The 18,668-nt window shown below is 33.5% G+C and overlaps 1 protein-coding gene across 5 annotated transcripts in view; it reads right to left on the bottom strand.

Moving 5' to 3' along the window:
• Robo2 (roundabout, axon guidance receptor, homolog 2 (Drosophila)) overlaps positions 1-18,668 on the bottom strand; it is a 519,781-nt gene that overhangs the window by 76,401 nt on the left and 424,712 nt on the right. For 4 of the 5 annotated variants that reach the window (XM_013034888.1, XM_013034887.1, XM_013034886.1 and 1 more), the window contains 7 exons: positions 18,458-18,539; positions 17,539-17,701; positions 15,752-15,918; positions 12,616-12,737; positions 6,436-6,667; positions 3,485-3,609; positions 470-641 (listed from right to left, as the gene is read on the bottom strand). In XM_013034888.1, coding sequence (XP_012890342.1) covers positions 470-641; positions 3,485-3,609; positions 6,436-6,667; positions 12,616-12,737; positions 15,752-15,918; positions 17,539-17,701; positions 18,458-18,539 — 1,063 coding nt within the window. Of the gene's footprint in view, positions 1-469; positions 642-3,484; positions 3,610-6,435; positions 6,668-12,615; positions 12,738-15,751; positions 15,919-16,287; positions 16,428-17,538; positions 17,702-18,457; positions 18,540-18,668 lie in introns of all 5 variants that reach the window. The other variant, XM_013034889.1, reaches the window with a different exon arrangement.

Raw genomic sequence — 18,668 nt, forward strand, 5'->3', positions numbered from 1 at the left:
ATGCTTGGTAAGAAATGTACGCATTATCCAGCCCATGCAATTGTAACCCCTCTGTACAGTATGTTCACAAATAAAATAAAATTAAATTAAAAAAAAATTATTGGAGTCACAAGAGCACAAGCAATGGTACTATTTTTATTTATTTATGAATTTCTTCATTTAGTATTCTGTTTTGAATTCAGAGTCTCATGCTCTCACTTGCCTTTTTCACTCCAGCCTGGCATTCTTGAGCAACAACTCCACTTTTGGCTTTTGACTGGTTACATTCGAGGGCTGGTTTAGAATTGTGATTCTCAAATCTCTGCCTCCTAAGTAGCTGGGATTACAAGCAAAAGCCACCAGCAAGCACCTAGCTACATATCAATTATTTTTGTAAGAAATCCTTGTAGCTAATTAGCATGTTGACTCAAAAGCATCTACCTTACTATCAGCTGACAGCCAAATACAGATGGCAGACATGGATACTTACCAATTATTATTGGCTGCGGTTCACTTTTTACTCCAACCCCAGCACTTGTACTGGCTGCCACCTCTACCCGGTACTGAATTCCTGGGAATAATCCACCAATTATTACAGACCGAATGGCTGCATCCACAGTTTTGTTGATATGGAATCGTGTTTCATTTCCCAGACACCAGATCTACAAAAACATAGTAAAAACATAATAAATATGAAATTATCTTTTCTGATAATTATAATTGATTAAATATTTGTTATTAGTGGCCCATTCTGTTTTCTAGGCTTATCGTGCTGTTTGTACATGATATTTTATAGCCCAATCTCTTTGTGTATTGACATGTGTACATGTTAAAGGAAAAATAATAAGACAAGCTAAAACAATATCATGTTCATTTATATCTTACAATCATGATTATGTACTCATAATGAGTTGGAAGTGACAATGATTCTTGTAATAACATTTCTGAAAAGAAGTCCTTGGTTACAAATAGCATTTTGATATGGATTAAAACATATAATTTCCTCTTGCTAACATATCAATATTTATTCTTCCAAATGCTCTATTCTAAGTGTGGTGATTATAAGTAAAACTATTTGAGGTATACAGGAATATACCCAAATAATTTATATTTCACTTAAGAAAATATTAACTTACATATAAGTAGTTAACAAGATTCATTGTCCCAAGTTATCACTATTGACTAAAATGAAGTAAGCCAATATTTAAACTTGACACTAACAAATCTTAATATTATTCAAAGTATATCTTCACACATTCATGAGAACAAAGTAGTAGGAAGTCTTTATACAATGATTTTAATAAGCTGGGATTTTACTCTGAGTAGAAAGCAAAGTTGATGATATATTTCCTTTGGGGAGGTAGAAATCTGTTACAAATATAATCTTATACATGTTCCACTATATTGCTACATTTCTGTCATTTTACATTCATGTACAAAATTTGGAATACTTAATTTTTTTATGTCAAGGATATGTTCCTGAAACTTCTTTAGTAATTTCTATGAATTGTGTTTTTTTATTTACATACACCTTTTGTGTCCCTACTGAAAGCCTAGCCCATATATATGTGTATATATATATATATATATATATATATATATATATATATATATATATATCAGTATGGAATGAGATTTGTATAACATGAAAAACATTGTGATCATTATCAATATTTAACAAATTAATTGTTTAGGTTATTTAGTCATAGATGGTGCAAAACAAATTCCTAACCTTATTAACACAGACATAAATTGTCAATCATGTCTTCAGTGTTCCAATAACCTCCTAAAATTTATATAACTGTCTAAGCTATATAATTATGCCATTACTATAAAGACATTTATTCTTCTTAGGTACATGTGTTTACATTGTGATGAGAACAAATCTAAGCTAAAATCCTAGGTATTTAGTTTATCTATTTGCTTGAGTAAGTTTATCTTTAACTTAACAAAATCCTATTTAAATTTTTATTATGTTTTAGAAATAAAAATAAAATTTTGGGTAAAGTTATTCAGTTGAATTTCACATAGTAAGACTAGCAAAGCTACAAGCAAACAATACTAAAATAGGATTTTTTTTATTGTGAAAATACTGTACAGAGGGGTTACAATTACATGGGCAAGATAATGAGTACATTTTATTATTTCCCTCCTCCTTTGTTTCCCCCTCACATCCCTTCCCATAACATAGGATTTTTATCTTACTAGATAACTAACATAGGAAGATTATTAATATGAACATAAATTGTGAAGGTGCAGTAGAGTATCTAGATTTCTTCCTGTGAATCTAGAGCATATGTTATTTTTTCTGTTGTTAGTTTGCCATGAGATTTCAATATGTGGCTCAGATTGGCCTGAAACTCTTGATCCTCTTGCCTTTGCCTTCTCAGTGTGAAGAGAACAGGAATACACGAACACACTCAACTAGAAATATTTATAATAACAAAATGTTTTATTTTGGGATCTTCCCAAAGGTTAATTAGGTATTTTACACCCCACAATATCAAATAACAGTGCAATTAAGCAAAATCTGGTTTTAAAAAGTTAGAAATAGATGAAAGAAGAAGTACTATTTCAACACATTAACAAATCTGTTGAAATTGAGAGAACTACTACTTTTAAGTTTCTTTATTTCAATGGCTTCCTTTTATCAAGGCACATATTTTTACAAAACCACAGTAAAATAGATAAACACAGCATACAGTATAGGATTGGTGGTGTCAGTTCCTATTTCCTGTCCATCCCTGCCCATATATCAGAGTTACATGTCTGAGAATTCTAATAATAAAGATAATGTAGGTTCTGGGATGAGAGCTGTAACATCGCCTGAACCCCATCACTCAAAATTTTTGAAGCTCCTGAATCTACTACTGACAATTTCTTCTGTCTTGAAGTTTAGCTGTCCAGTTGAGTTGTATGTTTCTTCTTGAAATCTGATTCTAATTCCCTATGCATTTTTCCTGATCTGTCATACAAAGATATATAGTTCCTTTGTGCAGAAACTTGCTCATTTTTAAAAATCTATATTTTTATACTTACAAAGGGGTTACAGTTACATGAGCAAGGTAATGAGTACATTGGCTATCAAGCATTGTTACCCCCTCCTTTGTTTTTCCCCTTCCATTCCTTCCCTCTCCACATCCCCAACTTCTCCCTTGTGCCTCTCCCCCTACCCCCCACCCCGTTCCAGAAGCTGTAAAGTTTATTTTCCACATAGTGCCTTGTACATCTCATTGTTACAATGGGTCAACCTATATCCTTGTTTCAGCATTTTATTATTTCCCTTCTCCGCCCCAAATTAGAAAAATGTATATACAAGATGCAGGGCACTGGAATGAAATACAGTGAAAACAGGGGTTATACCATGGGGGAAGAACATACAAAACAAAAAAATGTCTTTCTTCATAGTAGAGCCTTACTTTTTTAGGACATGCCGTTTCCCTATAACACCGAGGTTTCTCTGGGACATTATGTCTGTGAGGCCTCCTTCTTCAGCCAAGCTTACCTTGTATTCTTGGATAATTCCATTCTGGTGGTCTGGAGGAGGAGGATCCCAGGAAACACTAATGCTTGTGCTATTTTGGCTTCCAACTGTCAGCACAGTGACAGATTGTGGAGGGGCACTTGGGGCTGCAGAAGAAGGAATTGGAATAAATGCAAACTGCTGGTCTTTGTGGTATACATTCGTGCTGCCTACAGATAACGAATATAATGCCAAGACATATGAGATTCCAGTTACCAATAGTTCAAAATCTGCATATAATGTCCAATAGGGACAACATTCTAGAAACAGCACTTTAAATTCATTGCATAACTTTAAAGCAAATGCAACAGGCCAGTTAATGTACTCTCAATACATTTAACAATTAAATTTGAATGAATGTGTTTTATAGCACTCAGCTTCATGTCATTTTTAATTCTTAAAACAAGCTCAAGGGATAGAAATCACTGTTATCTCATTTTACATACAAGGGAACAAGCTACTGTAAGAGACTCATCAAAGCCAAAAAGCAGGTCAGATTTGAAGCCAGATATGTTTAATTGTAGAATTTTATTATTCCAACTCTAACAGACTGTGTTTCTGGAAATCACACATGCACAAATATGCTTCCAATCAAACATATTCTTAGAGGACAAGCTCTACCATTGTATCAGACATTATTACCCAATGTTAGCATTATTGGCAGTTTTTTTTGTAATGTTTTGTTTTCTGTTTACTAAATAAAAATAGAAACATGACAACAAAGAAAACATGGTTTTCTTTTATCCTGGGGAAAATAATTGACCATTATAAACTGGTCCATATTTTGAAATTAAAATTTATTTTATAGGGATGGACAAGAGGTCCTGCTGATAAAAATAAAAATAGGTTCATGTTGGGTCAAATGTGAAATGGGAATATTTTGATTTCCCACAATAACTCTTCCTTTATAGTTTTTCCTATAACTAATTATCACCATGCTGAGGGGATATGAGTGAAAAATCATTCCTGATATTAAACTGCAGTCAGTACCATTCAGTGTACCTGAAAGCTAAGAAATATTCATTTTAAAGAAAAACTCTCTGTTCAAGGAACTTCTGAATTTAACAAAAATTGAAAAAGGTATTTTCTTGATTTTTTTCTTAAATCCAAGATATTCTCATCTTGGAAGGGCTTTATGTAAAATTATCAATTTTTTTCCCACAGCTCTACCCAGTTTAACCCTTCAATAATATTCTAAGTACCCCTCCCCAACAGATAAAAGTCTAGCTGATAATGGCTCCCATATTTGTTATGTCTGTGATGAATGTGTGACCACATTTACACTGAGATATAGGTTTCTGACCATCAAATGCCAAAACACTTTGCTCTTCACTAACAGTATGGTTCTAAACTATGGCACAATGACATAAATCTGACCTCTTGGCTACCTGCCCTGTAGTTATTAAGTAGACTTCCCTGTAAAATAACATTTTTGAAACTGGCTTTTCATTGCCCTGGCTGCTGGCTTTCTGAGAACACCGGGCCTGCTTCCTGACAGTTCAATTATTCCAGTGCTCAGCTTCTTCCTACAAATGTGAACAAACACAAATCACTGCTCAATGTTCGCAGACATAGTCCAGCTTATTTCCATTTGTTACCATCACCAGGCCACTGAACTTAGAGACAAATGTGAACTGAGCAGTGATAAATGTCTAATCTCAAGGAAAAGTTGAACTTCAGTGAAAGCTAGTCAAACCTAACACTCTATGTTAAGAATAGTACCACTCATTAGTAGTGCCAATTTGCACTATAATAGAGGGTAAAAATATTATTGTTAATTTTAGTGTTTTTTCCATTTTTTTCAGATATCTTAAAGTAGATTAATAGTGCATTTAAAAACCTGTATGTCTTTCCATGTATAAAGGGAGAATGTTGGAAGGGTGACACTGATCACGATGCATTATATTCATAAACTGACACTGAATTAAAACTCTTTCATCTAAATATTTAAAGATAATGAAAAAAATGTGCAAATATTTTTCTGGATATCATATTATTGGCAATGTATAAATGAAAATCTCTTAAGTCAAACAACTATCTACCTGTTAGTACAACCAATATACATTTTCTTAAAGCTCTTTTGTAGATCATTTTAAATGAAATATATTTAGACAGAAGCTCTTAATAGGAGGTGTGCACACAAAATTGGTACAAAAAGCAGCACTGGAGACTGGTTTCATTTGCCATCTCACTTTTCAACTTTGACGGCAACAGTTAGGTTAAGGCTGAGTAAAGTAAATGGACTGGGTCATTTAGTTTGTCTTTAGTTTCAAGTCTATCATAGATTGGCATTAAAATAGCGATAGCATATGTGAAAATATGCAAGTAGCCTTCTAATCAAATTATGGGTCAGACTGGGACTGCCTGTGTGTTTTGCTAGATTAGTCACCATGAAGTTCTTGTGGTCTTGGGTTTCCTACAGTCTGTCATTAATGAAACAAAAATAACCTGAATCCATGTAAAATGTGGGGAAAATAATCATACAATTCAAGTGCACTATCACGAAATATTTAATAAAAAATCCAATTTACACTCAGTTTTAGAGTTCCTAAATTCCTAGAATTTAGGAAGGAAATCAGTTCGTAGCTTGATGCATTCTTACTATTCTTTCAAGGAACAGGGAAATTAATTGATTTCACTGTCATGTTAAGTTTGATTTACGTTGGAAATCTGAATAATAAAGTTTGTGTGGTAGTATATGCATGTAATTGTGACTCTTGGGAGACAGAAAAGGAAGGTCATGCATTATAGGCCAACTTAGGTTGAATATAAAGTCTCTGGCTTATAAAATAAAAATTATAGAAGAGGAAGAAAGAAAGAAGGAATAGAGTGGGGAGAGAGGAAGGAACGAAGGAATGAAGGAAGGGAGGGAGAAGGGAGGAAGGTAAGGAGAAAGGGAAGGAGGGAGGAAGGCAAAGAGTGATCAAACTGACCTTCTTCAGTAGTTCGAACTGTTTTGGATTCACTATCCATTCCTTGGAACTCATTAAAATATGGTCGAACTTTAATTTCATAGGTCACACCCTTTTTGAGATTGACTAAAACAGCACTCCGTTCAGTAGGGACTTTGGCATCTAAATTCTGCCATGAAGTTGTAGCTTGCAGGCCTGAAGTCTGACGATACATCACTCGGTATCCTTGAATAAACTGAGGCTGACGATCCACCTGAAAATCAAACCAAAGTGATTAGAACCTGAAGATCAGCATGTCAGATATCATAATGGTTCAACTTTTCTTCTCCCATATCAGCCTCTCAGCATCGTCATCCAATTCAGTATAACTCTAAATGCTTGTAATAAGCTCTTCCAATTCTCAATTCACATTGTCCTTATGAGTATTTTTAAAATGAAGTGTGGACCAGCTCACTTTTGTATTTAAAATATTTTACAATATCTATACATATATTCAATTATCTCAGGTTGTATAGATTTGTACAAAGGGCTGTTAAGCCCAAGACAAGCTTTGTGTTTCCTCATTCAATTGATACTTCCTGCATTAAACAATTTATTTTTATGATTTTATACATCACACACCATTTGTCAGGGATTTCCACTCTCACCTCTTTCTATTCACTCACTGAAAATACTATTTTTTTTCATCCCTACTAGTTAGTGCTAGAAACTTGGCTGAATTCTATAACCAAAACCAGTTGAGGGTACCGTCAACGTCTTGCCCTCAGATGTTTAGCATGCTGGTAGAATAGAGTTATGATTACAAAATAAGAAAAAGCAAATTTTTTGAGTAAAGTATGGCAGGAAGTAAGAAGGCCTATAGTGTAGAGGAGGCTGGCTGGCTCCAGGAGAGGAGACTTTCCCTGAAGATGTCACAAGTTCTAGTCTATAATAAAAGAAGCATGTGACAGGGAGATAATAGAAGAGAATATATAAACTTGGCATGCCTGTACAAAGATAGGATAGGTTAAATTTATAGAGCTAAAATATCTGTTTTAAATGCATGAAAAACATTACTTCTAGGAACAATAGTAAGTAATATTTTATTATTTTACTAGCTTTTATCTACTTTAACAGCTTCACTGAACACATTATGACAACTTTCTTCTCTCTTTTAAAGTACAGCAGCTATTTTTCAATACCAATCTGATATTTTGAATTTGAAAATTCCTATCACAGAGAACTTTTAAAAGTATTTTTATTCACTTATGGTGTTTACATAAAAATCAAGCACATATAAATGCAAGACAAAAATGGACCATTTACTCTTTATATACTTATAGTACAAAATTAACAGGAAACCTACGACCTTTTCAACTTCAAGTGAAAATTCTTATAATTTTTGAAAAGAATTTTAAACAGTTCTTAATGGCTGATGCTAGTTGTATAAATGCCTGATTTAAACATAAACTTTGACAGCACCATCTCCAATTAGTCATCTATATTGCAGTTTAACAGCCAGATCTTAAGAAAATTTATACTTGACATATTTCACTGTTAAATCAAGTATAAGATTAGCAGGAAAGAAATAATTTCATTTCAGAAAGTGGCAGAAAAAGGGGAAGTTGAGAATGTGATAATGGAGATATTTATTGCCCACTTAGCCATCTCCATCTTCTGATGGATACACTTATTTCCAATTTTTCTTTATTCAGTTGTCAACATTCTTTTGGGTACAAACATCTAACAAAATATGTTTGTGGGTATTGACTTCTAACATTGCTTATTTAGTTGTGGAATGTTTTATTGTTAAGGATAGGAAGCAAAGAAGATAAACGATTAGTAGTTTAAAATATTGCCATTCAAAAGGCCAAAATGTAGAACTTGAATTAAAATAAAGTGGAACAAAGAATTTTGTTTCTATGTTTGGAATACCAAGCTGGTAAACTCCATAAAGTGGGTGTATAGGAGCCCCTGCATTCCTTTGTGTTGCTGTTTTCACCTTTCAAATGAGTCTGGACAAGTAAGAATTTCTTCACTCACCCAATAGCTTCCAAATCTCAAAAGATTTTCTGGAATTAGTACCTCATATGACATGACATCAAGAATAAGTGAGTCCAGGTCTAACATGAAGGTTTCTGTGCATAGGGCCACCATCTATTCTACCCTTCTGTACTTCCATACACTGACAATATTTATTTTGAAAACCAAAAGTTATTCCAACATTATAAAATAATGCTACCAAGAAGCAAACTATTAAATATATGAGGACCAGAGAGAGACACCTTTCATCAAAACTGTCAAAGTTCAAAAAAATCCTTGCAGTGCATATTAGAACAACAGTGATCTTACATTTTATAAACTTGTCCACATTTGGTTTAAGTGAATTTATCTGCTGAAAGAAAGACATAACTCACAATAATAGCTTGTTAATACTGAAAGAAGCAAGCTGTGTTTTTAAGGAGAACATTAAGCAGCTGTTTCCAGATGAAGAGAGTCTGTAAATCAGGGCAAATTGGTTTTATCCATGTTTGGTTTTCATTAATTAAGTGTTTTGGAGACTTTATGAAGCTAGTGTTTACTACACAACATTGCCTTGCTCACTTCAGCGGGCACTGCCATTAGCCTGAAATAGGACAATGGCCTGCTTAGTAATGTAGTGCTTGTATTTTGTGCAGTTGGTATAGTTTTGTAGGGGACAATCTACAGTTACAGGTAGAAACAAAAAATAAAAATGCTGACCATTCCCTTAAATAAATAGGTGGACTTTTACTGTGCATATACATTCAATACCACTCCCTATTGTAGGGCCTTGGGACAGATGATCTTTTTTCAAGTTGCATCATACACTTTTGGGTAGTTTTATTGATGTTCTGATCATAAAAAAAGATGTTTGTTCAGAGGAGATTTTAATCAGTCTACCACAAATTTGTGGGGTCCTATGAAATTAAAAAGATGGTAGTTTGTGAGCCTGAAAGAAAAATATAGCTATGATTGAATAGCTATGGAAAGTGCTTCAGATGTTCAGTATAAGACCTGAGTTTGAATGACAGCACAGTCTCTAACATTCTGAACAGCTCAAGAGTACACACACTGAGAAATGACTACTGAAGCCAACACACATAGAGCTCTAGAGCTGTTTGTTGAAGAAGGTACTTTATAAAGAAGGGGAGGCGGGTGGCATAGGTATAGCTAGCTTTTAGTGTTTTGATTGAATTCTTTGAGATTGTCAGTAATTATCTTTTCAATGTAAAGAACTACACAAAAACCAAAACCTCCATGGTAAGCAGAAAATTTGAAGTGAATTTGCTTTGCTCCTGAATGATTTGCTTTTAATACAGTTCTGAAAGTTGAGTTTGAAGAAAAATATTCTCCAGTGCCACTGGCATAATGCTTAAGCAGCAGAGGTCTGTGATTCTTTTTGTCTTTAATGATCTCTACTAGATAATAACTATTTTCTTATTAGCTTTGCTTGCATTCATTATTACAGTAATTAGGTTTAGGAAATGGAGCTTGTTAACTACTACTGCTTTAACATCAGCCTGTGATGAGGAGTGTGTTTCTCCTCCCTTGTCCATTTAGCAAGCTGAAATTATTACACAAAATAGTCACAATTTCTTTGGCAATAGATTTACCTTCAGTCTGACATTTTTCACTGGACTTACTTTCCTTAAAGAAGGTACAGTGATGTATCTCATTTATGACTCTAAACTGCCTGAACTAGCACCTGTGATATGGGTTGAAGGATTGAATTACTTATATTTTCAAACAAAATAAGTGTAAAACCAACTTAATGAACAGTTATTGAAGAAATATTTCATCACAGACACTCCACAGTAGAAACAGACATAAAAGTAATAGTCTGGACATCACTGTCTTTGAAGGTGATGGATTCACAAACTTGTAATAAGTAGCCGCATTCCTAGAGGAACTCCAAGTATACTGCCATATAATTCTGATCTAATTTTACAAACTCTTAAACTCAGTGTGTGCTAAAGTGACTAACTATATTGACAAACATGCTCCTTTACAAACTCTTAAACTCAGTGTGTGCTAAAGTGACTAACTATATTGACAATCATGCTACTTTAATTCTTACCCTCATTGAGAAGCAAGTTGAAAGAGGCTCTCTCAAACTACCAATATGTTTTCAATTGAGAATGAGGGAAAATATCCCCTGAAAAAATATGCTACTTTTTATTGGGTAGTTTTGTAGATAAAGATACTGAAAGAAACATGGGATATATGCTCCTGATTGTTACATGGAATAATGATAAGAGTAACATCTTCCCATCATGCGAACACAGCAACAGAAAATATTATATGATAAAGATCAAATAAGTTTATTCAAAACCTATCAAAATGGAAGTAGCAATATTATAATCTTAAATAATTATAATTCATTTTGTGTGCTCATTCTGTGCTATCCCTGAGGTTTTTTTTCAAGGATGGTGCTATACTCCTTGAGCCATGGGTCCACTTTTGGCTTTTTGGTGGTTAATTGGGTATAAAAGGCTCATGGATTTGAACCCTACATGGGCTGGCTTTGAACCATAATCCTTGGATCACATCCTATTGAGTAGCTAGGATTACAGGTGTGACTCACCACCATCTGGCTTTTAAAAAAACTTTTAGTCATAGTTTAAAGGATTATCCAATGTTGTACTTATAAGCCAGAAAATAGACTGAAAAATGACAGAAAATAACTCCTGTTTTCACTGTATTTGATGTTGGTATAATTTGGGGAGGAGAAGGGAAAAAACAAATTGTTTAAATAGGGGTATATATGGACCCATTGCAATGAGATGTACAAGACGTTATGTTGAAAAACAAACTTTTCAACTTTGGGGGAGGGCAGGGGGGTGATGGGAGGGCAGTGATGGTAAAGGGAAACAAAGGAGGAGGCAAAAATGCTTGATAAGAAATGTACTCCTTACCTTGCTCATGTAATTGTAACCCCTCTGTACGGTTTTTTCACAATAAAAAACTTAATAATAATAATAATAGTAATAAAGGCTAAAAGCCTGCTATATCACTAATATTGCCAAAAAAAAAGAGTGTCAAAGACTTTCCTGCCAGGAATGGCTTTCACCTTTATCCTCAGATCTTATCCTCGTGAGTACCAGAGTCACTAATTCCTGGCTTATATGTGATGTGTTTTACATATGTTTCAGCTAATAGAATATAAAGATGGTTGCTTTAAATTCAGAAAAATACTCAGATATAAACTTTTTTGTGCTTCTAATAACACCATCAAGAAACCAAAAGCAAAACACAGACTGGAAACATTTGCAAATCATAAATCTGACAAACGACATATTCTGAATACATAATTACTCCTTTAAAGTCTGTAATAAAGAGACAAATAACTTGAAAATGGACTAAGAATTTGAATGTGTTTTTCTGAATGAAAAATACAAATGGCCACAAATACATGAAAAGATGGACTATATTATTATTCATTAATCAAATATGTCAGACCTACAATGAAATTGAAATCATAGTGAACATCTACTAAAATGCCTTTAACCAGAGCAAAACAGAGTAAGTGTTCAAGAAGATGGAAAGAACTCAGAAGGACTTGGAAGAAGGTGAAACACCAAAACAAACAGCGCTGACTAGAATACAAACAGTATCATCACACAGATAAATATTCTAGCAGTTCAGCCATGTTTGTGAAGCATGGATTTACTATATTACTCAACAATCCATAGGTATATGGCAAGACAAATGAATCTTACATATTCACACAAAAATGAGAAAAAATGTTTATTGCAACTTAATAGCCAAAATTTGAACCAATCCAAGGACTATCAATTGCAGAAGGGGTAAAGAAAATGTGATATAGCTGAAGAACAGAATGTTATTGGAGAAGGGCATGAACAGAATGAAATAATTATGTACTATAAAGAACAAAGACAGGTACTACAACATGGATGACCCTCAAAAACATTACATTGGGTAAAAAGAAGCCAGGAACAAAAAAATGATATAGTATATGAATTTATATATATGAAACATTAAGTCAATCTATAGAGATCGAAAATATATTAGTGGTTCCATAGAACTAAGATAGAGGAGAAAGATGAATGACTGTTAATTACTTATTTGGCCTTGTTTATTTGCATTTTTTGTTTTGTTTTCCTTCAAAAAATCTAATATAGGCTTTGTTACGACATGCGAAGCTGTATATAAAGCTTAATTCAATGTTTGGAAACTTACAGTCCACGTGACTTGGACATTCGTGGGGGTAAGGACAACGGGAGTGTGAAGACGAACAATGACATCTCCCAGTTCCTTCTGTACTTGTCTGTGATCCACTCCTTGCGCCGGTGGGCTGATATCTGCAGTAAGAGAAGACAACCACTCCCCGTTTTAAAAACACATGCTACAATTGAAGTTCATTTCTATAAAAGCCAACATAATATGTTTAGAGCTCACTACAGAGGAAAAATTAAAACTTTTCTTACAAGAAGTTTTTTTTTTTTTTTACAAGAAGTTTTGAGTTAAGGATAGGGATGAATGAATGTTCTAAAGGGGTGACTGATTATTAAGCACTAGGCACATAAATGGAAATTGTACATTGTAATTCCTGGATACAACCATTTAAAAAATAATAAAAAAACAAATGAAAGGTTTTACACATTTCATATATATTTACACATATATGTATATGTGTGTATATACATATATTTGTATGTAAATATAAATAATCATAGTTTGAGAGACAGTATTTGTCTTTATTAAAATACACTAAAAAACCTGTTTACAATCCCTCATTTCCTTTCAAGTATAGAGATACATTGTCATGGAAGATCATTAGATTTTCTATTTAGAAAGACTAAGCTATCTGCGCCAATGATAAATGATAGGCATTTAAATCCACCAAACTAGTATGTATATATGGTGACACATTAACGATCTCAACTTGTCAGGCACATCTGAAAGTTTGTTTGAATCCCATATCATATCAACTGGTTGTGTTTTCCTATACTCTGACCTCTTTCAGAGCAAGAAGAAAATTGAGAAACTGAGGAGGTGATTTATGTCATCAAAGACAAACAGGATAGGAACAGAAAATTACAAAACTGGAAAACTTAGACTACTGATAAAATGCTCCAAAGTAATAGATTTGGAAGAAGCTTCCAATATCTGAAAAAGATGTTCTATAGCTGCATTGGAGAAGGAAGGAGATATATTCTTTGTGAAGCAAAAAAAAAAAAAACAAAAAAAGATGAATTGTAGGCGTTTAAGTCCATTATTTAATGGCATTTCATACATCATCAAACTGACTGTTTTTTAAGCTGGTATGTTTCAAGGTTACAGTGATTATTTTCTGCAAACCACTTAATTTAAGGAATGAAGTTTAACTTAACATGATTTACTTTCTTAATCTGTCCTCTTATTTTTCTCTTGTCAAAATGCAACATTCTTGCAAAAGAATTTTTAAGTTCCTATGGTAATTCACTATGGTACACTAACTTTAATTAGAACATAAAAATTGGGAGCATACTTTAGAGGTATATTTTTCATTTCAAGGCTGATATAAACAGCAAAGTAAATTATTGGTTGATTGAGAAAAAATTGTTCCATTTTATGAAAGATATTCATCTTTGTTGATAGGTATATAATCTACTATGATGTTGATGTATAGCTATTTGCTATTCTTAATGAAATAAATAATTTCTAGATTCTATGGTATTCACTACCTTTGAAAATAAGAGCTAATAAAACAAAGTGCACTTTGGAAATGAAAATGATGTTGACGTTTAGACTGAATGCATGAGCCTTTCCTATTAGGTATCTGTAAGAGAACATGTCTTTTGCTTTGTATAGTCTCTCAAGTGGAACGAGCCAGTTCACAAGCAGTTTTTCATTAATCTCTTTTTGACCTTTTCACTGGGAGTTATTTTATGAGTTGAGATTTAGTGACTGTAGTTATTGAATGATCAGGGCAAGCTGTCTTACCATCTCTACCTTATCTTACAGCCATGTACAAAAACTAACACAACCACATAAGTAAAAGTAATCTAGGCACTATAATTTCTTGATTTCAAATTGTATACCTCTTCTATGTCACATTCAAAAATTTAATTTATTCACTAAATTCAGAGACACTAAAAGCAATTGGATCTAAAATATAAGGCTTTCCAAGTCTTTGTTGTGTTTTTTGTTTGTTTGTTTTGTTGTGTTTTCCTCTCTCTGGAGACAGGATCTTCACTTACAGGTCTTTTATCATCATGGAAAATTAATCACATTACTTCTTCAAGAACAATAACCATGTGGAATTGCTTTGTCTCTAGACTGTCATCATGTTAACATTACAGTCATGTGGTGATTTTATTTCATTTGTTTCCTTAAAGCTTCCATTCTCTATTAAAATGGCAATGGTAGTTACTACCACTGAACTGCACTGTAATTATAATAAGATTTTTATGGTTATACAGTGCTTTTCTAACACAGAATACTACTCTGAATTATATCTTGTTTAACATCTTAGCAAAGAAACAATCCTTTCTCAAGAACTCTGCAGCAATTAAGTTGTATGAACAACAGGCTCCATTTTCTATTGAATTGATTCCCCTCACCTAGTACTAGGAAGATAAACTATACTGAAACAGCCTACTTTAAATCTCAGCCCTCAGTAACTTCTCAGTAAGAGGAGACAGGTTATTAAAAATGGGATGGGGAAGTTTTCCATTCTGAAGTTAACTATATTTTAATGTTATGGGGAATTTTATCTTAGTCAAAAGCATTCACTGAGTCAGGAAGAACTGAATTTACTGTTTCCTGAAAGAGGTTACTCCTTCAAACAGCTGATTAAATAAAAGCTAGTACTGGTAATTCTTAAACTTGACCACCTGGAGGGCATACAAGCATATACACAGGGCTCTGGCTGAGGATCTATTCACCTGGACCCTGGACATCTGAGTTCTTGTTTTCAGGGACATAGACATTCATTTCACTTTGAGCTGCACTGCACAATAAAAGTAGGCTTTGTGAAGGCCATACTTTTGTCTATCCATTACAGAACTGCTTTTTGCTTTTGTATAACCCACACAAAGAAGAATAAACATTTTAACACCATTGTAAACACAACGAAGTTCTAACTTAGTTAATTTGTTTTTAGTAGTCAGGTGCTTCCAAATATTGTGCCTTCTTTTAATTGCATAAACCAAGCAACATCCAGCAGGAGGACACAGCTTAACAAGATGAACAGCAAAAATTCTTCCCCATCACTGAATAAAGTCCTGTGAATCAGCACAGAAAAATCAAGGTACATTGCTTTCGAAACATCTCTTCTAAAATGAATGTCTGGTGCTCTAGGACCAGTTAGGTTTAGAGATAGTGATATTACCTTGCGTCCGCACAGGATCTGACATTGGGCTTGGGTCACTCAGACCTTGGGAGTTGATTGCTCTGACCATGAACAAATAGATGGTATTGGGCCGTAGTCCTCTCACAGTATATAAGGTAGTCTTTACATGATTGGCCACTGTCTGCCAGCTGTTGCTCACTGATTGGCTGAAACATGAAAAGAGAGTTCATTTAGCGTCCCATCATGAAACTGTTGGAAATGGAATTGGGTATCAATGACAAAAGATAATGGCTGAAAAATAAACACAGACACACACACACAGCACTTGAAGTGTTCAGCCCAATAAATGAAACGTTTGAATGATTTCAGTTGATTCAACAACAAAGCCGAGCCCACCTAACGGAAGTGCCATGCACAACAAAATTAAACTCAGCACAGGAGATGTGACAGCCCTTTGCTAAATGCACAGCAGCCACTAAATGAATACCTGTAAAAGGAACAGAGGCCAAGATCACAACATCAAATTTATACAATAAATATGGTCCTCATAAATGCATACATATATATATATATACCTTGAAAAGAATTAACCTGCAGAAAGAATAAATGGGCTACAGAGAAAATTATGCCAATACATTTTCCTGTTACAAGGTGTGTTTTCTTTTGTATCAACTCCACATGCAATATTATAACAGAGCCTTCTAAAACTACATATCTGTAAAAGAAGAAAGGAAGCATGTAATGAATAATTTCCCTTGCTTACAGTTTTAATAAAATTTACATTGCACAGTACTGTGATTTCTCATCTCAAAATGGCAAAATGCTGCTGAATTCACATGTGGGGATCCCTGTACAGCCAGTTACAGATGAATGACATTTTATAAGACTTGATCTAAGGGCAAATACTATTTTTGTTGAGAATGCGGAGAAAAATGTGGATTTTTAAGGCTGTCAACTTGAAGGGACATCCTGAAGCATGGAAACATAAAAATACTTTAACATACTATAATATGCAAATGCCACAGCTGGAAAACTATGTTTCTATCATTACCACAAATACAGATTAGAATGATATAAAATCAAACTGCTCATTTTATTATTATGCACAAAAGACAGTGGTTGTACTTCAGACTTGATATCAGTCAGGTAGAAGCACAATGAAACTTTGTGTGAAAATATTAAAAATATTTTACAATTTTTCTATATTTAAATCAAATAAAACAACTGTAACATCTAAATCTTTAAATTGATGACAACTGTGGAAATAAATTTTCCTTTCATCTGCTAGCCTATATGAAATTGGTTTCTAAACTGTGTTTTTCAGTTTTATTGCAGAAATAAAAATAAATAACTGTATTCATGCATATAGTATAAAATAGTGTAATCATTTAAAGTTCTGATCTAATTATTAAGATATATATATATATATTCCAAAGTCTCATGCTTCAATAAACATTGAATAGTTTAAAAAAATATCTGTGCAGTATTTAAAAAAAATCTGTGCTTAGTTACTGTATTTTCTGTCTAGTTTTCTAAAGCCCACATTCTTAGTTAAATACACACAATTGCTAAAAAGGCACAGAAATAAACTACTATGTCATGGACTGGATTCTATACACCTGGCATCCATAATGCATAATCTTATAATTAAGTTACAAATGAAAAAGTAAAAACTGCTCCTGAATGAGGTTAGCTACAAAGAATAAATTCTTTAAGATGTATAGGTAAAACTTGACCTTAACATAAGCAGGCAAGCTTAGGTGACATTTTAGGAAGTAGAACTAAAGCAAAAATCCCAGAATAGAAAATAAGCAATTTTCTCATACCTGAAAGCCTCAATGATATATGCACTTGCAGGAAGAGCTCCGGGGGTACCTGCTTGCCACGACAAGGTGACACTGTTCTTTGTCACATCCGTGACTTGTGGTTTAGATGGTGGACCTGGCAGGTCACTTAAATCATAACTTTTACTGATTGTTGCTCCAGATTCTATAGAGGATAGACAGAAAAGACTTAATTCCTAATTGCATAAGCCAACAGTGATGTTTCAAAGAAGAAAGACCAAATATATAAAGTTCCACAAAAGCAACAACTAGTACAGCAATGCAAAACTGCCAGTGAGCTGATCTTTCTAGTTTGCGATTGTAATACCAATTCCTTGGGGAGGAGAAACAAGAAGATCATGGTTTGAGGCCAGCATAAGCATGTGACAGTGACACATTAAGTCAAAAACAAGTACATATCTCAAAAGCAAGTTAATTTTGGTGTCACACATGTTATGTTCCTAACTACTCAAATGGCAGGGATAAAAGAATTTGAGGTTTGAGACCAGCCCAGGCAAAAATAACCCAGGAACCTATCAGCAAACTAACTAGGGTTGCGACCAATAGTAAGACCACTTGCATATCAAGCCCAGAACCCTCAGCTCAATCCTCAGATCCACAAAAGTAATTACATACATACATACATAGATGCATACATACATATATATAAATATGTATATATATGTATATAAATATATATATAAATGTATATAAATATGTATATATTTATATATATAAATATGTGTATATATTTATATAAATATATATATATATATATATACATACAGTGGCTTTGAATGTGAAGACTAAGATTAAAGTTCAATAACTAAACTTTGATCTCGCCTTAAGTTGTTATTTAGTAATAAGTTATGTGTTTAGTATTTTGGCTGAAAAGAAAGGTAAGTAAAAAAATAAATCTCACCTGTCACATCCAACACTGCACTCCAGGAGGTTTCTCCACTTGAACTTGTAGCCACACAAGTGTAAGTGCCAGTATCAGAAATCTGACATGAAAAGGAGAGAATTTGACATTCACCACTAATTGTACATTGATTGATTACTCAATATTTACCAAATGATTTAATCTCTTTTAAAATGAGCTGCATCATTTGTCCATATCATATGTTAGTCAG

The sequence above is a fragment of the Dipodomys ordii genome, unplaced genomic scaffold, assembly GCF_000151885.1.
Source record: "Dipodomys ordii isolate 6190 unplaced genomic scaffold, Dord_2.0 Scaffold199, whole genome shotgun sequence".
Taxonomy (NCBI): Eukaryota; Metazoa; Chordata; class Mammalia; order Rodentia; family Heteromyidae; genus Dipodomys; species Dipodomys ordii.